The sequence below is a fragment of the Pseudophryne corroboree genome, chromosome 9, assembly GCF_028390025.1.
Source record: "Pseudophryne corroboree isolate aPseCor3 chromosome 9, aPseCor3.hap2, whole genome shotgun sequence".
NCBI classification, from domain to species: domain Eukaryota; kingdom Metazoa; phylum Chordata; class Amphibia; order Anura; family Myobatrachidae; genus Pseudophryne; species Pseudophryne corroboree.
In genome coordinates this window covers 253,506,848-253,528,109 of record NC_086452.1, presented here as the reverse complement: position 1 = coordinate 253,528,109, position 21,262 = coordinate 253,506,848, and the positions used below count along the sequence as shown (strand labels likewise).

General features: G+C 46.3%; 1 protein-coding gene across 3 annotated transcripts in view; it reads right to left on the bottom strand.

The window, feature by feature from the left end:
* HMCN1 (hemicentin 1) overlaps positions 1-21,262 on the bottom strand; it is a 1,072,092-nt gene that overhangs the window by 764,350 nt on the left and 286,480 nt on the right. For all 3 annotated transcript variants that reach the window (XM_063940215.1, XM_063940214.1, XM_063940213.1), the window contains one exon: positions 11,091-11,245. In XM_063940215.1, coding sequence (XP_063796285.1) covers positions 11,091-11,245 — 155 coding nt within the window. The remainder of the gene's footprint in view (positions 1-11,090; positions 11,246-21,262) is intronic.

The following is a 21,262-nucleotide window of genomic DNA, read 5'->3' as shown; positions in this document are numbered from 1 at the left end:
ACTTTCCCACACTTTACTTTATCCCCTGGAAGATCTAAAAGAAGGAGGTACAGTTGGGAGGTGTGTGTGTGGGAGGTGGCATGTAACAGCGAATTGCATAATTATAGCATAGCATCTTGCCGTACAATAGCGCAATTCACAGGATTGTGCAGCAGGGGGCAATGACATTATAATGCAATTCTCTGCATATTGCATCATCAGCTCCTGGACAGTCTACTTCACTGGTGAAGTGAACATTATTAAAGAGGGAGCCAGGAGATATACCTGAAAATTTGTGAGCTTCACAAACTTTACGGGAAAGTAGGCAAATATGATTTACCATTACCTTTACATAGTTACATAGTTATTGAGGTTGAAAAGAGGCAAAATGCCCATCGGGTTCAACCTGTATTCTGTGTTAAGCTGTTCATATTATAATGCACCTGCTGAAGTAATGGTTTGGTACCAATTGACAACTATGATTCTTACCACTCCCAGATATTAATGTCACTATGCTAAATGCTATAGCTCTGGATACATTTTCCAGTTAGAAATTTGTCCAATCCGTTTTTAAATGCATTTACAGAGTCTGCCATTATTACCCTCTCTGGCAGGGAGTTCCAAATCTTTATTGCCCTTACCGTGAAGAACATTTTCCTACGTTGTGTACAGAATTTTCTCTCCTCTAGCCTCAGCGAGTGCCCATGTGTCCTATACAGAGTTATTTTAATAAACAGATCCCCTGCTAACTCCTTGTAATGACCCTTTACATATTTGAAGATATTAATAATGTCTCCTCTTAGACGCCTCTTTTCTAGTGCATACATATTTAACCTAGTAAGCCTTTCCTCGTACTCCAGTGTTTCTAACCCTTTAATCATTTTAGTAGCTCGCCTTTGAACTCTTTCTAGTTCCCCTATATCTTTTTCAGAATATGGTGCCCAAAATTGAACACAATATTCCCGATGCGGACGTACCAATGATTTGTACAGTGGCAGGATTACATCCTCGTCCCTTGTCTCAATGCCCTGTTTAATGCACGCAAGACCTTTACTTGCCTTCGTTGCTGCATTTTGACATTGTGTACTGTTATTAAGCCTATTATATATGAGCACCCCCAAATCTTTTTCTACCACAGTTACCCCTATATTTTCCCCATTTAGAGTGTAGGATGCAAGTGTGTTTTTTGTCCCAAAATGCATAACTTTGCATTTTTCTATATTGAACCTCATTCTTCATTTAGACGCCCAGGTTTCAAGTTTAACTAAATAATTCTGTAGAGACTCCACATCGACTTCTGAATTAATTACGTTACACAGTTTAGTATCATCTGCAAAGATGCCAGGTCTATTTCTAGATCATTGCTAAATATACTGAACAGTAGCGGGCCGTTGCGGTATTCCGCTGACTACTGGTGCCCAGCTGGGGAACATCCCATTGACCACTACTCGTTGTACTCTGATATCCAGCCAATTACTTATCCATGTACAAATAGTATATCCTAGGCCAAGTTCCCTTAATTTGATGATCAGTCTCCTGTGAGGCACTGTAACGAAGGCTTTTCCAAAATCTAAATACATCACATCCACTGCTTTTCCCTGGTCAAGATTCTAGCTCACTTCCTCGTAGAAGCTAATTAAGTTAGTTTGACATGATCTGTCCCTTACAAACCCATGCTGACTTTTGATAATAAACTTGGTAGCCTGCAGATAATCCTCTATGCTATCCCTCAAAATGCCTTCCAATGTTTTACCCACTAGAGAGGTTAAACTAACTAGTCTATAGTTACCAGGATTATTTTTAGTTCCCTTTTTAAATAAAGGCACTACCTCAGTTTCGCGCCAATCCTTTGGTACCATGCCCGATCTAATTGAACTATGGAAAATCAAATATAGGGGTTTTGCTAGCTGTGACCTAAGCTCCATAATAATCCTTGGATGAAAACCATCTGGGCCTGGTGATTTATTAATATTTATGTTGCTTAGTCTCTCCAGGCATACTTCTTCACTTAAACAAGCATCAAGCCGAGAGTCATTACCTTCACTATAGTTATGCACTACTATCACCTTCTGATCCTCCCCGGTGAATACTGAGGGAAAAAAATTGTTCAGTATTTCCGCTTTTATTTTGTCATCGTTTATCAAAGGTCCCAATTCATCTTTTAATGGGCCTACGTTCTCCTTCTTTAACCTTTTACTGTTTATGTATTTATAAAACTTTTTAGGATTGGTTTTACTCTCTATAGCGATTTGCTTTTCGTTTACAATTTTATCTGCTCTTATTACGTTTTTGCGTCTTTTATTGCATTCCTTATAATACTGGAATTAGATTTAAATGTTTTGAAAGCCCACCTCTTATTAGCCATTGCTTCTTTGACCTCCTTATTAAGCCACATTGGTTTGTGTTTAGTACTCCTGCGTTTACCGCTCATGGGAATGAATTTGTGAATATTGCAATCAAGCAACCATTTTATAGCATCCCACATTTCCGTTGTGTTTTTACCATGAAACAAAACTTCCCAGTCAATGTTGTTTAGTGCCCATCTCAGCATATTGAAGTTAGCTTTTCTAAAGTTAAATGTTTTGGTTGATACCTTATAGCTATGTTTCTTGAAACTGATGTCAAATGTGATCATATAGTGATCACTGTTTCCCAAGGTCTCCCCAACTTTAGTGTTTGATAAAATGTCCACATTATTGGTAATAACTAGGTCCAGAATAGTTTTACCTCTAGTTGGGTCCTCGACTAATTGAGTCAAGTGTTGATCCTTTAATGTATTTAAGAACCTGCTGCTCCTAGTTTTTACACATGAATCATTACTCCAATTAAACATCACATGTCCAGATGCATCCGCACATCATTCAAACTCCATTATGTAAATACATAGGCACATTGACAACTGAAATATGGCGTGAAAGGGGTCGGCTTTTATTAATTGAGAGGAAGGCCTATTAAAACTAAACTTAGATGACGAACTCCCTCTTTAACTAAGGTGGCGGGGAGAAGAATGGTTAAAAATGTGCATAAAGACATAACATGACGCAAATATCAAATGAAATAAAAACATAAAGCACATATAAATGAAATAATAATACAATATATGTTGGAGGGCCTTCTGCCCAGATGTTTATGGACTGACCTTCTGCCACCATCCCGACCATCCAGAATCCAACCTAACCATGGGCCATCTGCCCCTACATGGCCAGGGGTAGACCTCCTGCCACTACCCCTGACCACAACACAACGTGTAAGGACCGAGCTAAACTCAGCCCCTACAGAATAAAAATTGGGCCACCAGCCCCAAGATTAACATATGATATTGTCAACTATAGCATATGGGCCCACCTGGTACAGTGGTGCCCATAAGTCAAAAGATCAAAAATATAACCAAAACTCAACTCCTAAACCTAAGAAAATTAAGCTTAATAAATCAAAAGTTAAATAACCGTTCTGAACCGGCCAACTGCCAGGTTTCTCCAAACCTGCCACCACAACCTAAAGAAACTAACAGGACCAATACTCTAATCATGTCCTCAAAAAAGATCACCAAACCTTCTTCCGACAGGTGAACTCCATCCGACCAGTACATCCTCTGGTCCCGGAAGGAGATCCTACAGTGAGTCACAACTAGATCCCCTGTTGCAGGACAGCCCTACCGACCACCAAGTTAACCCGCCGCCGAACCATATCAATTGCCCCTGGGTTAAATGGTCCTCGACAAACCCTCCGGGGCACGATGTGGGACCAGATGATGGTAAAGAATGGTCAGTCGGTCATCAACTGCAACAAGTGCCGCCAGATCTCAAAGCGAATATCAAGGCCTGACCTAACCATCAAGTCATTGCCCCCCACGTGAACTATAACAAATAAAGGATAACCAAACCTGGTTGCCGATGACACCAACCAATCTCACAAACCATCCCACCTGAGGCCCCTTCGCCCCAACCAACGAATGAGCTGCAGCTCCGGGAAATTCCCAACATCATTGTCCACAAGTGACACAGAAAGCCAATATACATAGGAGTGGCCAACCACCCAAATAATCTATGGATCTAACCGCCTTCCTGCAAAAGAATTGTGTAAAATAAGATTAATAAGGGTAAACTATTGCATAACATGAAAGGAAAAAACCCTAACCGTGTACGGGATGGGGGGGATGTGGGTCACCCAATTTGACTTGAAGCAAAAACATCCATCAGCTGGCAAAAGCTGTATTTAGAACCGACGGTAAAACAAAAATTCCTCAAGGCCCCCATAATCGCAAAGGTGATTGCGATGAGCAGCTAATCCTCAAAGGGGCACACTGCCAGGAGATGGCCTGATATAGGGTCTAACTGCACCAGACTTCCACCTACCCAGTGCCCGGATATCGACTTCGGACCAACACACCAGAGCGGCAGCTGAAGCAGCGCCGATGCGGAAAGAGTGAGTCACATAATAGACTGGTGACAGACCCAGGTCCAATCAACAGCCCTCCAAAACTGACCGGAACTGGTAACAAGTCAACAGGGAACCGTCACTATGAACAAGTCACCCGTCAGGCGAATGGGGCCTTATGCCCAAATAAGCCCTGGCCACAACCACCGGACAAATGCTGCGTACACTGGCCCGACCCATTCAGACCCACTGCCCACAACATCAGTCTTGGAACGCTGAATCTTGTACCACAAACCGTCGGGACGTACGACGACATGGCTCACCAGCATGGGCGAAACTACTGTACGAGAAACCGCCACCAGCTCGCCCACCCTGAACGCTCCATGATAAGCCATCACAAATGCCATCTTGAAAAAGTGAACTTCATAGTCAGAGGAGCAGATCCTCCTCAGCGACCCCAAAATTTGCCTTAACAAGGAACCATCAATCGGGCGCCTTCTGTCAGGCAAAGGTGGGACCACCCTTGCCCAGCCTTTCAACACCCTCATGAGGAAAAAGGACTTGGTAAAGTCCCTCTCCCTGCGAAGACGCAAAAAGTATGAGATGCCCGCAAGAACCTGTCCGACATACGCGCGCGACTTCCCGTCGACATAAAATTGCAACACAGAGGCAAGAATTAAGTCATGAAAGGTCTTACCCCTAAAGCACCTTTCCAGCAGGAAACGGTTCCAGCACTCGCACAAAGCCAAATAGGCTGAAAATGTAGCAGGAGCCAAGGACCTGTGCGCTAGGTCCTCCAGTCCTGGTGGATAACCTGCCACACATAATCAGGACATGCATCACCCAATAGACGTGCAGAGGGAGACAACTGTCTAAAACCTGTCTAATCAAAACAGGAAAGGGCATCAGCAATTTCGTTACGGACACCCAGAACATGCTTGGCTCGCAACGTGATGTTGTTCACCAGGCACGTAAACACTATTTGGGCAGGAATCCTCAGGACCTGCCATGAAGTAGACTTCTGCCTATTTATGGCAAAGACCGCGCCTAGGTTGTCACACCAAAATATAACCTCCTTATTCCGCAGACATTGACCCCATAATTCTAACGCCACCATGATAGGAAAAATTTTGACTAGCAACATGCTCCCTATCAAGCGATTGATAACCCAATCCTCCGGCCAGCTCGCCGCACACCATCTACCCGAGAAATAAGCACCAAAACCAGAGGCAACCGCTGCATCTGCAAAAAGCTCCAAGACCGTACTGGGAACAGCAGATTCTTGCCATATACTGTACAGAGATTGAGCCTGTTTAAGAGTGAGTTTGGCTGCTGCCAGCGTAAACAAGATACCATCATGGAGACGCTGAACTTTATCTTCTGGAAGCCTGCACAAACCTGCCAGGGTATCAATCTGTATACTCAAATAAACCAAGGACTCCGTAGGACCCTCAGTCTTATCTTCAGCAATCGGAACTCCAAAACCCTTGAACAATGCTAATGACTTATTCAGAAGATTCCTACACCGATCTGAATATGGGGGCCCGATCAACAGAAAATCATCCAAATAGTGCGTAATCCCCCGCTCCCCAGTAGCCTCTTGCAGACACCAATGTAAGAACGTACTAAACCGCTCAAAATTCACACAATAAATTGAGCAACCCATAGGCAAACATCTATAGACATAAAATCCGTCGTCCAAATTAAAACCCATAAACTGAAACGCTGACAGGTGTAAATGAAGGAGGCAAAAGGTCGATTCCACATCCAACTTGCACATAAGCGCCCCACTACCGAATGATCGAACTATCTTCAAATCAGAGTCAAAAGACAAATAAACTACCTAGCAATGTTCCTCTGGGATAGCATCATTCACCGATGCCCCCAGGGGATAAGAAAGATGCTGAATGAGCCTAAACTGACCGGCCATCTTTTTTGGAACCACCCCAACCGGTGAAAGCACTAGATTCGGAATAGGGGCCTCCTGAAAGGGACCCACCATCCGACCTAAACAAACCTCGGCCGAAACCTTATGCTTTAAACATCTGGAAAGTTGCACGCGGAATGCAAGTTCCACATGAAACCACCGTGAATTGACCCAGCTATTGGTAACGGGAAGCCGTCCACAAAACCGGCTCGCAGAAACTCTGCTTCGGCCTGGGCAAAAGCACCGGCAGTTTAATTGGAGTGGAAGCCCTACCGAACAACAGGGGGGCGATGGACCGCGGTTCTGCCGGGTTGAGGGCAATGCAGTCCCTCCTGCCACTGGTTTGCTGCAGTCCTTGATTGCGTGGCCACCACCGCACCTAATGCATGAGTGTCGAAAACGACACCTCCATCCCAAATCACACTGGCCATTGTTAAAGGCAAAGCATTTTCCGTGCCCCACGCGTGACGGGCCTGCCCTATAGCCAGAGTATCTAGAACATGATTGTTTCCACCAGGCTTTGGCGCCATTACTGTCAGCCAATCCACCAGAGGCTTGGGTAACTTCAACATATAACTCCACATCCTTCTTACCAAAATCGTAGACCTCGCACCCGTGCTGCTTTCTTCTAAAATCCTCATCATAGCGCCGCCACGCATATCCCTTATACTTAGTGAATAGCAGGTGAATCAGAAATTGGTAGCGAACCAAATTCATATACTCATCAGGTCGAGACTCCAAGTAACAGGCCGCAAAAATCAGCATACACCTAACCCAATTCTGATAAGAACGAAAGGCATCCTCACTACCCTGACCTTTCTTCTTTGCTGCTAGCAATGCTTTCCTGTCATCACTGGTCAGTGCAAATATATTAATATAACGGCCTTTCCGGATCCAGTCCCAGGCCTGGGGCCTCAACCCGCGCATTACCGCTGTGTTAGCACACCTGGGATGAATTAGTGCTGGAATACCGGCGCGAACGCAGCCTTCGCCTCTTCACCCTGTGAACCCTGCCATCAGAAGAGGACACCTCCTCCGACGATGTGGAAGCTAGGGAAGAATCAGTCCCCCGACGTCTGCGCCTCTTCCTACTTCGCTTGCTGGAGCCCTTACCCGCATACTTGCTGCCACTGGAGGAGGAAGGCCGGGTACCAGAGTCCACTCCACCTGCAGGGCTACCTACACTCTCTCTGGACAGTCAGGGTCCAAAGAAGACTCACCAGCCTGTGCAGCCACCGTCGCTGACTCCGCTCCACCCTGACGACTTCTGGACTCTGTTGCTCTTTCCATTGCAGCTACCGTCTCTGGAGCTGTGGAGACAAGAGAAACATCCCGGTCACAAGCGCGTGCGCTCAGGTTGAGCCGGACAACTGGCTTTGCCCTCTAGGTGCACTCATCGAGGCCAAGACCGGTGCGAGGGCCCGCTTAACATCAGTAGCCAATGACCCAGCATCAGCACCCTGTCCATCTGGCACGGTGGTTAGCAGGGGAACTACTGCCGACACAACTGCCACGCAAATTGTAGATAACACAGATGCGTCTAAAGCAGGAGTGGCCACACTAGGCGGTATGCCACGCACTACCTCCGCGTAAGTCCTAAGTCCACGATGAGCTCCCCCAGTGGGCTGCAACAACCCTGCCGAGGCCTCGCTATCAGCCGCAGTGGAACCCTCATCTACCCCAGAGGAACTCCGCGCACTCCTACGCCTCAATCTTCTCCTGTCCCTGGTGTTAGTCCCTCTCTCAGCTGCCCGCACATCACCACTGCCATGGTGACGCAGGTATCCCCAAGCAGCAGCTCCAGCACACCCCACAACACTAGGCCTGCTCCTTAAAGCCAAGCATGACCTCGCTGGCAAGGCAATGAGACCCTGTGCATTACACGCCAAACCCCCTGCGCGCGCAATAGCCACAGCGCCTGAACTCAGAGGTCCACATGAAACCCCACCAAATAAATCCTCCGTGAGCAGAGGCCTGAACCACTGTCCGCGTCTGTGAGAAGCCCCGCCCCCCACAACTGAGGATGCCCTGGCCCGTCTGGACCGAGACCGTCCCCTTCTGAGCCAACCAGCCCTAACGCCCGCAATGCCACTGGACAACCCAGCGGTAATGGAGAGGGAACTCTCATCACTAGGTCCCACCTCAGGGGGCGACCCAACTGCCGCCGTCAAGCTCTGATCTTGCTCCGCAGCCCGGACCTAGTGCCGCAGATGCAGTCCAACCTCTGAAACTACCACAGATGACCTAGCGGGAAACCGAGAGGGGGCCCTATTCGTGACGCGGCTCGGAGGATGAGCCCGTACCCGAAGGCCCGTGCCACTCCTAACCGCCGCCGGCCTGCCCCAAACGCCCACCTGTGCCACCTGATCCACGTCAGCTAAACGTGCTGGCAGTCCCGTGCTACGCCTGGGCCTAGCAGACCTAGTTATACATGATATAGAAAGCAGAAGAATAGAGTAAAAGAAGGAAAGGAAGAAGTATTAGAAAGAAGATGTAGAGAAAAGCAGAATAGGAAAGTATGAGTACAGAATTACAGCAATATTACACTTCAACAGAAACACCGTACTTATCCTTCCAACGACAAAACTGGAAAGAGGCAGAAACTTCTAGTCTGAAAACCTATGTTCCTAGTAGTCCCACCCCTGACTCTTATAACAACCAATCAAGTTAAAACAGAACATACAGTATACAATGTTCCTCCCCCAAAAACCTTAACCCCTGACAGCCAGCAGTGATTCATTGACTGACATGCTAAAATGCTCAGACCCATGAGTTTATGCTGTTCAGGCACACATGATGCCCTACACATCTTTATATCAAGATAGTTAAAATCCCCCAACACTAGGCTGTCCTCCATTCCCGCAGCTTTTTCAATTTGCAGTAAGAGTTGTTCCTCTTCATGTATGCTAATATCCGGTTGCTTGCAGCACGTGCCAATGACTAGTTTCTTTGCTTCAGTGCCCCCACTTGTGATCTCAATCCATAGCGACAAAACATTATCTCCAGTCCCCTCGTAAATAACATCTATTAAGTTTGGTTTTAGAGATGGTTTAACAAAGAGACATACCTCTCCTCCCCTTTTTGTAGCCCTATCCCTCCTGAAAAGAAAATATCCCTCCAAATTTGCAACCCAGTTGTGAGAGTCGTCCCACCATGTTTCCGTAATACCTATAATATCATACTAAGACTTTGATACAAGCCATTCCAATTCCCCCATTTTACCTGATAGGCTTCTTGCATTCACAAGAATACATTTTAGCTTAGTATTTCCCTCGCCCGTTTGTTTTAATGGTATCTTATCTATATTTACAAGTGTCTTTCTAGAATTACCCATACCGACTGTTTTTCTCTTCCCTCCCTTTCCACCCCATCATACTTAATACAGCCTTCCGCCCTACTATCTTTATTTGACCTTTTAAGACTTTCTATACCACCCCCCCTGATGTTGGTATCTTCCCTTATGCTATGGACATTATTTTCTATATACCGTACTGTTGGGCCATAATCATCAGTAGGTAATAATAATAAATTGGGAATAGCTTGGGCAATACCTGTGTCAGTAATTCCGGTGTCAATACATGCTGTATTGTACTCCTTCCCCAGAAACCATAAAAGCTGAGACCCTTCATTTTATACTGTATTCACCCCTTTTAAATTGGAAAGGCTACAAGGAGAACAGTGAAATAAAAATATGAAGAGCTGTGAAATCAGAAACATGGGGCCAGATGTAATGACATGCAAGATAGCCGGAGGTGCGAGATACCAGACGATCTCAGACATTTTTTTTTAAGGGGCAATGGTTTTACCTTGTAAGTGATTGCCCCTATAAAAAAAAGTCAGAGATCGTCCGGCACTCTGCACCTCCGGCGATCTCAGGTGTCATTAAATATGGCCCATAATCCCAGTTGTTATTTGACAATTACAACCATGGATGACAATCAAAACATACTTTTATTAACACTATCAATTTAGTCATTAATAATCACATTAATAAAAAATGAATATAAATTCCACAACAAAGATCTACTGACGCTGATAAAGACATATAACCAGTGATTCAAATAAACATCATACTGAGTGTATCAATAGACAGTAAGGTCTCACATGAAACACTTAGAGCTGCTGCAGCAGACACCACTGCAGTTGGTGCCTGTATAAAACTGCTGTTTGCAGGGAAATCTGGTACTTCCTCAAAGCACTGATGACCAAAAGAGAGTAATAAGCAATACAGGTGAAGCTGTAATAGAAGAAATTATGTTCCAGAGCAGTCAGCAATACATATTTAGTATCCATAGAAAAGGACACCAATAAGAAGTTTGTAATGTCACAGTAAGCAGTGTGAAAGTAACTCAGTCGCAGGACAGACACCGAGAAGCAGTTGGAACAACAGTCACAGTTTTTGGCCCATATGAGCTGTTAACCACCTGTTACAAATTTTAATTACTGTATATTTCATTATTCTTGCATTCTATGTGGTTTATGTCAGTTCTAGAATACAGTACATAGTATTTACCATTATTCACAGCTCAGTGCAGTAGTCTTTCATGCAGTATATCTTTCTATGTACCAGTCTGTGTGACAACAAAAACCAGTTGTATTCACAAACTATGGGCGGAATTCAAATTTTTAAAAGTCGGATGGGTGTCTGTTTTTTCCTGTCTATTAGATAGGAAAAAACAGACACCCAACTGACTTTTCAAACATTTGAATTCCCCCCATTGTGGGTGAATGTGTGTACAGTATATTACATGGCATTATATTTTTGAAAGCTAAAAAGTGGTTGGAATAAAGAAACATTGTCACTTACCAAAAACAGTTAATTTATTTTCTTTACTTTGTGAACCTGCTGAATTAGTTGCTACACATTTGTAATGTCCACCATCACTTAGATGTACTCTCTTTATGTATAGACTTTGTCCATTTTCTGAAATGATCACATTCGAGTCTCCCGTATCAAGCAATCTAGAAGGTAGAAATTATATTGGGTGGTTACTGAACAGCATAAATGGTATTGACGTTACAATACAACTACAGTATAACATTTTTCTCTCCTATTTACTGATTTTGATGCACTGTGTTAAATCTAAGTTTATAACACCACTTATTCCAGCTACTCATTATAAGCCAGGTACAGGCTACATTATTTATGGTCAACATTTTTAAATATTAGTAAAAGGCACTTGGCAAATCTCAGAAATGGTTAAGTGTTTAAAGCACCTTCATAAGTATAGCTTCTACTACAACACTGAAATAAACCTACTGAAAATAAGTTTTCCATTCTCGCACTTGAATGATAGGTTCATAGTGTAGCTTTAGAATGGATTATGAAACAGGCACTGGGTGACCCACCACACTGGAGAATACATAGGACCCCAGAAAAGCAGTGTTCAGAATTACAGTAAAAATAAATGTGTCCCGCACTAGTGACATATCTGCTTCATTTATTCAGTAGCAAATTTAAAAGTTAAAAAAGTGCTTGTAATGTTCCGGTGTATACATTTAATTATGTGTGTCTGCTACAGGGCCGTAACTACGTGTGTGCCAAGTGAGCTTGGCACACAGCGCAGTTGCCCTGAGGGCGCACGGCCAGCGGCATGTAATGAGTCAAATTGACTCATTACATGCCGCCTCTGCTGTGTGCGCCGTGCGCCGCGCTGTGGAGGGAGAAGAGGACCAGCGCCGGGCAGCGGAGAAGGAGGAGGAGGGAGGGGGAGCAGGGAGCCGCAGCAGCGCTATGTCATTGGTAGCAAGCGCCGCTGCAGCATCCCCCTCTCCTTCTGTATTGGCTGCCCGGCGCTGCTGTGGATGCTGGGATGCGGTTCCTCCATCCCAGCATCCACAGCAGCGCCAGGCAACCAATACGGAAGGAGAGGGGGATGCTGCAGCGGCGCTTACTACCAATGACATAGCGCTGCTGCGGCTCCAGTCCCCCTCCCTCCTCCTCCTTCTCCGCCTGCACCGAGGGAGCTGCACGAGGAGCCTGACTGCCAGCAGGGAGATGGTAAGTATATCTCTCTTTTTCTCTCTCTCTCTCAGGGGGTCACCGTCTGCCGCAATGTGTAAAAAGGGGGACTGGCTGTAAAAAGGGGGACTGGCTGCCGCAATGTGTAAAAAGGGGGATGGCTGCCGCAATGTGTAAAAAGGGGGACTGGCTGCCGCAATGTGTAAAAAGGGGGACTGTCTGCTGTAATGTGTAAAAAGGGGGACGCTGTCTACTGTAATGTATAAAAGGGGCTCTACCTGGTGTAGTGGCGCTACTGTGCAGCGTAATTTGAATAATGTAGACTACTGTGCACCGTAGTATGAATTGCTATTATTTTGTGGCCACGCCCCTTCCCCGTGAAGCCACGCCCCTATAAATTTTTCGCGCGCCTACGGCGCGCACTGCCCCTATCTTACATGGCGGGGGCGCCACTGTCGTTTCTTGCACACAGCGCTAAAATGCCTAGTTACGGCACTGGTCTGCTATGTATGCAATACTATAACGTCAGAAAATATTAATAACAATAACAATTTGTTCAATGTTTAAAGTGTGGTGGCCATTCCTGGGATCGGTGGGATCCCGGACTAAAATTGGCCGTAATCCCGGGACTGAAGCTTCTAATCCCGGGGATTTCGGGACTGGCCACAAACCTATTTTTGGATATGTCGGGTAGCGTTGAGCGTCATCAGGATACTCAGACGCTGCCCGGCACCTCTTGCTTACCTTCCCCAGGCTCCGGCTGGCCTGTGCAGTGTGACGTGAAGTCAGAGATCATGCTGCACTGCAGCCCGCCCAGCTGCCGGACATTACTGCCGCACTGCCCGCCCCGCTGCCGGACCTTACTGCCGCACTGCCCGCCCAGCTGCCACCCTCCCTCCCGGCCAGATTGCTAAGAGTTATCTGGCCTTGGAGGGCGGGGGAAGGGGAAGACACATAGAAATGCAGCCAATCCCGGGTATCACAGGAATCCCGGGATTGAGCATTTTTCAATCCCGATTCCCAGGATTGAAAAAATATCCTGGGATTGGCCACCCTAGTTTATAGTCTTTATTTACTTTATCGATGGGGGCTGGGTGGTGCCGGTGACTTGCGTCATGGCAGCTGGGTGGGGCTAGACGGTTGGGCTGGTGACATTTGTCATGGTAGTTGGGCAAGATGAGCCAGTGCCTAGTGTGGGCACTGTACACAATTGTTCCGTAATCTACCTGCCCATAGTTCCTACCTTGTCCCCTGGAGGTCTTGTTTGGCCAGAGTCTTCTCCTCCGGTCACTTGTTTCTCCCACTCCGGCAGCAGATTTACAGTAAAACAAATATTCAGTTTTGGGTGGAACAATCCTTCAATTTAGTGCCCCACACAAATGAGCTCCACGAGAAGTGTAGCATACAGGGAAGGATTGGGAACTAAAAGTGGCCCTGCAAACATTTGTAAAAGTGGCCCCACATGTCCAGCACCAGAGGTGTAGCATAGAGTACTGTGTGGCCATGGCAACAGCAACTCCCTACTCAAGAGATTTTGCAGAAGGTGTGCAATGTCCAGCATCATGGGGGAAGTTAAAAGTAAGAAAAAAAAAAAAAAAAAAAAAATATATATCTATATATATATCTATCTATATATATATATCTATCTATATATATATATATATATATATATATATATATATTATCGGCACTTAATATCATGCACCATTAGAATTAGGGAGACAATATAATTATTTAGAAAAAAGGAGATTTATGGTAAGAATTACCATTTTTAAATCTCTTTCTGCGAGGTACACTGGTTTCCATAGGGAATAACATCGGGGTGTAGAGTTGGATCTTGATCTGAAGCACCAACAGGCTAAAGCTTTGACTGTTCCCAGGATGCACTGCACCTCCTCTATAGCCCCGCCTCCAGGCACTGGAGCTCAGTTTCTTTAACCAGCCCAATGCAGTAGCAGGTTAGAGAGAGAGTAGAAGGGACTAGCGGCTAATGCTATACAAACCCAAAGAAGCTAAGTGCGTCAGAGTGGGCGCCCTGTGGAAACCAGTGTACCAGTGTACCTTACAGAAAGAGATTTAACAATGGTGAGTCTTACCATAAATCTCCTTTTCTGCAGCGGGGTACACTTGTATTCCACAGGGAATAACATCGGGATGTCCTAAAGCAGTTCCTCATGGGAGGGGACGCACTGTAGCAGGCACAAGAACCTGGCATCCAAAGGAAGCATCCTGGGAGGCGTAAGTATCAAAGGCATAGAACCTGATGAACGTGTTCACTGAGGACCACATAGCTGCCTTGCACAATTGTTCAGCGAACACGCCACGGCGTGCCATCCAAGAAGGTCCAACAGACCGAGTAGAATGGGCCTTGACCGCAGCAGGAGCTCGGAGTCCAGCCTGCGCATAAGCTTGTGCAAACTCCATTCTAATCCATCTGGCTAAGGTCTGCTTATTCGTAGCCAGCCATGCTTGTGAAAACCAAAAAGTACAAAAAGAGAATCTGACCTCCTGATAGAGGCGGTCCTTTCAACATATATACGGAGAGCCCATACCACATAAAAAGACCGCTCTTTGGAGGACAAACCAGGAGAGATAAAGGCCGGAACCACAATCTCTTGGTTAAGGTGGAAAGATGACACTACCTTAGGTAGATAACCAGGGCGAGTTCTAAGAACTGCCCGGTCACGGTGAAATATCAGAAAGTGTGGACGACAGGACAAAGCACCTAAGTCTGACACCCTCCTAGCAGAGGCAATAGCCAACAGAAAAATGACCTTAAGCGTAAGGCATTTAAGGTCCACAGACTCAAGAGGTTCAAACAGAGACTCTTGAAGGGCATTAAGAACAACAGACAGATCCCACGAAGCCACAGGGGGGACATAGGGAGGCTGAATCCATAGTACGCCCTGAGTGAATATATGAATGTCAGGAATAGATAAAAAATTTCGCTGAAACCATACTGGCAAGGCAGAAATGTGAACCTTGAGGGAGACCAGGCGAAATCCTACATCCAGGCCTTGTTGTAAAAAAGCCAAAAGTCTGGAAGTACTAAACTTGTATACATGATAATTCTTAGCAGCACACCAGGTGAAGTAAGAATTCCAGACCCTATAATAAATCCATGCAGAAGCCGGTTTGTGGGCCTTCAACATAGTTTGAATAACCGCCTCAGAAAATCCTTTGGCCCTCAGGAGTGAAGCTTCAATAGCCACGCCATCAAAGCAAGTCTTGCCAGGTCCTGGTAGACACAGGGGCCCTGAACGAGGAGGTCTGGGCATTGAGGAAGTAGAAGAGGACGCTCGATTGAGAGACTCTGCAGGTCTGAGAACCAATGCCCTCTGGGCCACGCTGGAGCAACTAGAAGCAGCATTCCTCCTTCTTGCTTGAACTTCCGTAGTACCCTGGGCAGGAGTGACACTGGAGGGAACACGTATGGCAGCCGAAGTTCCATGGAATTGCCAGTGCATCCACAAACACTGCTTGAGGATCCCTTGTCCTTGCTCCGAAGACCGGAACCTTGTGATTGTGTCGAGACGCCATCAGGTCTACATCTAGTAGACCCCACTTTTCAAAAGGAGTTGAAAGACCTCTGGATGAAGACTCCACTCCCCGGCATGTACGTCCTGACAACTGAGAAAGTCCGCTTCCCAGTTGAGGACCCCTGGAATGAACACTTTCATCACTGCCATGGGGCTTCGGGTGCCACCTTGATGATTTATGTATGCCACTGTGGTGGCGCTGTCTGATTGTACTTGAACAGGCCTGTTCTGTATGAAAGGCAGGGCCAGTGTCAACGCATTGAACACTGCCCGCAATTCCAGAATGTTTATCGGGAGGAGAGATTCCTCCCTGGTCCACAGACCCTGGAGAGAGTGTTGCTCCAACACCGCGCCTCAACCCCGCAGACTGGCATCCATTGATAAGAGGACCCAGTTGGAGATCCAGAAGGGACGACCCTTGCTCAATTGTTGTTCCTGTAGCCACCAACTCAGTGACAAACAAACCTCTGGAGTCAAGGAGATCATTTGAGACTGGAACGGGTGAAGCAGGCCGTCCCACTTGGAAAGGATTAACCTCTGCAGAGGGCGGGAATTAAATTGAGCTTACTCTACCATGTCGAAAGCCGACACCATGAGGCCTAGTACTTGCATCGCCGAGTGTATCGACACTCTTTGCTGAGAGAGGAAGTATCTGATTCAAACATTGGTTGTGTGTGTCCAGTAATGCCCCCAAGTGTACCATGCTCCGAGCAGGGACCAGTGAGGATTTCTGTCAGTTGATGAGCCACCCGTGGGCTTGCAGGAATTGGACCGTCAGTTCCAGATGACGAAGGAGAACCTCTGGGGAGTTCGCCAGGATCAACAAGTCGTCCAGATACGGCAGGATCCTGAAACCCTGATGGGGGAGAAGGGCTGTCATGAACGCCATGACCTTGGTGAAGATCCGAGGAGCCATGGTGAGTCCGAAAGAACTGACAATGAAGGTTTCCAAAAGCAAACCGAAGATATGGCTGATGCGACATGGCAACAGGTATGTGTAGGTAAGCATCCTGTATATCCAGGCAGGGCCGAAACTAGGATTTTCGTCACCCGGGGAAAGGCAATCGTTTGCGCCCCCCCCCCCCCCCCAAAAAAAAAAAAAAAAACACACAAAATAACAGCCGTAAAACATACTCTGTCAGACTAAAATGTCAGGTTACCAGTAAATTTGAATAAAGGGGATACAATATTCTCCTATGTGCCTCAAATGCCCTACAGTATGCATCACATGCCCCGCCAGCGTGTTCAACTACATGCTCCACTGTGTGTCCCCATACATTGCACTATATCATAACACTTCGTCACTGCACTACATTACCCTATCCACTGCACTACATCACTATACTACATCCCCTACACGCTGTACTACATCACTGCACTACATGCCCCTATGCACTGCACTACATACCCTATATACTACACTACATCACTACACCACATCACCCTATATACGACACCACATTAGTGCACTACATGCCCCTATATACTGCAATACATTACTACACTACATACCCTATATGGTACACTACATCACTACACTATATCCCCCTATAAGCTACACCAAATCCCCCCATCTGGGAGGCAAAGCGGAGCTTTATACTGCTAACTGAGAGCACAGTGCGCTTCTATAGCTTGTACAGTGCACAGCACGCTAGTTGCAGCACTGCATGGCAAAGAAGAGAGACAGTAGCCGGCATAGGAGATCCCAGGTACTGGAGCTCACCCATACAGCGTTGAGCCAGCTGTGGGCAGACAGGTGGGTCAGAGACATTGCCAAGGGTGCTGTCTGCTGCCTCACTGGAGCAGCACAGAACTGATGGTAAAAAACAAAAAAACCCGGTTCCTCTGTAACTTCTTGGTGCCCCCTCAAATTCCCCCCCCCCCCCCGTTACGGCTCTGATCCAGGGATACCATATAGTCCTTTGGTTCAATACAATAGAGCGCAGAGTTTCAATACGGAATTTGGACACCCTCACAAATTTGTTCAAAGATTTGAGGTTAAGTATAGGCCGGGAGGATCCATTCGGCTTCGGAACTAGAAACAGCGTTGAATAGTATCCCCTGCACCCAGGCGTCTGAAGTGGTCTTTAACCATACCTGGGTGAACTGCAGAAGTCAGTCTTCCACCCTGAGTCTTCCCCCAGGCTTGTCCGGTTTGGAAGCAGGCTGACGGGCGGCCCAAGAACGTTTAGGTTTGGGCTTAGAGGACTTGGAAGTGCAAGCCTGTCTCGTGTATGCCTGACCCTTTGCTTTACCTGGAGGTCAAAAGGAACGAAAAGTAGTACTCTTAGCTTCAGAACCAAAGAATTAGTACTTGGGAGAAACGCAGTCTTGGCCGACGCCAAGTCGGTCACAATTTTGTTCAGATCATCTCCAAATAGTGTATCTCCCTTAAAAGGGAGTACCTCCAAGGTCTTCTTAGAGTCCAGGTCCACCGACCAGGACCGTAACCACAGAATCCGGCAAGCCAGGATAGACGTAGTAGATGCCTTGGCTGCCATAACGCCTGCATCAGAGGCCGCCTCCTGAATATAGTGGGAGGCTGTGGTAATATAGGTCAGATATTGTCTGGCAGTGTCAGAAAAATTCAGAGGTAGCTCTTCCTCAATTGCTTGAACCCATGCTTCAATGCCTTTTGCAGCCCGAGAAGCTGCCATAGTGGGTCTATGTACAGCACCTGTAAGAGTGTAAATAGACTTCAAGCAACCCTCCACACGCTTATCCGTCGGTACCTTCAAAGAGGTGACGGTGGTGACGGGCAGAGTAGATGACACCACAAGATGGGCTACATGTGAGTCCACTGGTGGCAGGGTTTCCCACTTGTTACTCAACTCCGCAGAGATAGGATAGCGAGCTAGCATCTTTTTAGACTGGGAAAATGTATTTCCTGGAGAAGACCAGGATTCCTGACGTATGTCAATTAAATGGTCAGAATGTGGTAAGACTAATTTAGTAACCTTCTGACGTTTGAACTTATCAGGTTTCTTAGATGTATCAGGAGGGTCAATCTCATTATCAATCTGAAGAATCAGCTTAATAGCCTCCACTAGCTCAGGAACATCAACCTGTGTTGTAGAATCTTCATCAGAAGCAGTGGAAAAAGCATCTGATGGATCAGTATATTCCCCATCCGAATCGGAAGAATCATCTGAAATAATAGTGGTTTGTGAGGAAGAAATGGCTCGCTTAGATGACCCTTTGGTCCCAGTAGGGCGAGGGTTAGGTTTTTTGATTAACCAAGGACTGATTTAATTGCAGTAACTGGGTTGACAGAGTATCCGCCCATGGTGGATTAACTACAGGGACAATATGTGGCTGTAATGGCACAGAAGGTCCCACAGGGGGCGTAAGTCTTGTTACAAGCGTAGTCAGCATATTTGAAAATGCAGCCCAAGGTGGATCTACTACAGGTGCTGCGGGCTGACTAGGGGGTGCAGAACAGCCAGTACCTGGACCATCAGCAGAAATAATTTCCTCAGGAAAATCCGTGGCGCCAGCACTGCATGATACAGGAGCGTCGGTGGGTTTCCTGCCCTGTGTAGCAGACATTGCTGGGAATGTAGCCTTAGGGCGTATCAGTACAATATAGCCAAACACAATACCTGACAAAAAAACCTAAGATATGTGACTGCAATTGCAGAGCACAAACAGAGGATTTAAGTGGTATGAGGTGACTGAAACACACAGTGAAAAATACAAAACAGTATATCCTGTGGAACACTATATGGTATATGAGACCGTGATGCACTTAGTTCCCCAGGGTACAGAATATAGTGATAGCAATATGTGTGATACACAGAATAGAATCCACACAGCAGCTATAGGCACACACAGTTACAGGTACAATGCAGAAATGATTACATATAAACAATAAGACTGCACTGGACTAGTAATACTACATAGAAATATGTATGTATACAGATATAACAATGCACATTAAACACTGGATGTATATCACAGAATACTTGTACTAAATATTTATATAGTAGTGCACTTGTTCTTAACTAACGCTGTCTAAATGACATGTAGGATACTTAAGTGTCCTGTAAATGCACAGCGCTGATGAGACAGGTGGCTTTATAGAGGAGACAGTGCCCAGCAGTCCCAGAATAAGCGCAGCTCTGTGAATGTAGCATTAGCAGCTATAGGCACACACAGTCACAAGTACAATGCAGAAATGATTACATATAAACAATAAGACTGCACTGGACTAGTAATACTACATAGAGATATGTATGTATACAGATTTAACAATGCACATTAAACACTGGATGTATATCACAGAATACTTGTACTAAATATTCATATAGTAGTGCACTTGTTCTTAACTAACGCTGTCTAAACGACATGTAGAATACTTAAGTGTCCTGTAAATGCACAGTGCTGATGAGACAGCTGGCTTTATAGAGGAGACAGTGCCCAGCAGTACCAGAATAAGCGGAGCTCTGTGAAATGGCGCCCAAATGCTGACAGGGAGTGAGGGAGAGACAGAGAGAGATGCAGCTCCAGGGCGGGAACACCTGCTGTAGATGACGCCTGGCGTTGGGGGAGGGGCTACAGGTCAGCACCTTATCCCCTCTGCTGGACTTCACCACCGGGTACTGTGGAGCCTATACTAAATGGATTTTAGTAAATCCGACCTGTGCTCCCTGCCCTTGTGGACATATTGGGGTCCCTGCACGGCCACAGTGTCCATGCCAGAGGCGCGGTCCGTCTCCTGGGACCGCAATCGGATTGCGATTTCGGCGGGTCCCATCTGGGTGACCCTCTTACCTCCTCCCTGAAGTGTGGCCATGCGATCCAAGAGAGCAGCAGTGGTGATGTGTGCCTAATGACCAGAGCTCCTCCACTGCAAGTACCCGGCAACCAGGGCACGGGAGCGTGCAGCGCCGCTGGGGGAGGTGATGGAGCCACAGAACAGAATGTCATCCTGACATGCCTGTGCTGCGGCCCTTGAAGTCTTCTTTCTTCTTAACAAGCTCTTATTAGGGCTGCCTAGCACATCCCCACCTGTTAGCTGCTTGCACTGCAGGCACCAACTTACAAACTGCTCCAGTGACTGGAGGCGGGACTATAGAGGAGGCGGTGCAGTGCATCCTGGGAACAGTCAAAGCTTTAGCCTGTTTTTGCCTCAGATCAAGATCCAACTCTACAACCCGATGTAATTCCCTGTGGAATACCAGTGTACCCCGCTGCAGAAATATATTTTTTGCTTATAACACCCACCATATGCCACTCACCATTCACTCAATCCTACATGTCAGCCAACCACAAACACTAGACAGCATAAAACTAGATCATCTACAACCACAAAGCCTAAGCGGACAAAACATGATATACAGATGCTGTATATACAGTACACTGCCATAAGATGATGGGTGGCAAAGTTGCTGTACTGTAGACAATACACAGTGATGGAATAGCATAATGAATTGGAACAATGCAGTGTGTGAGTGTAATGAGTGCAGGCAGGCTGTC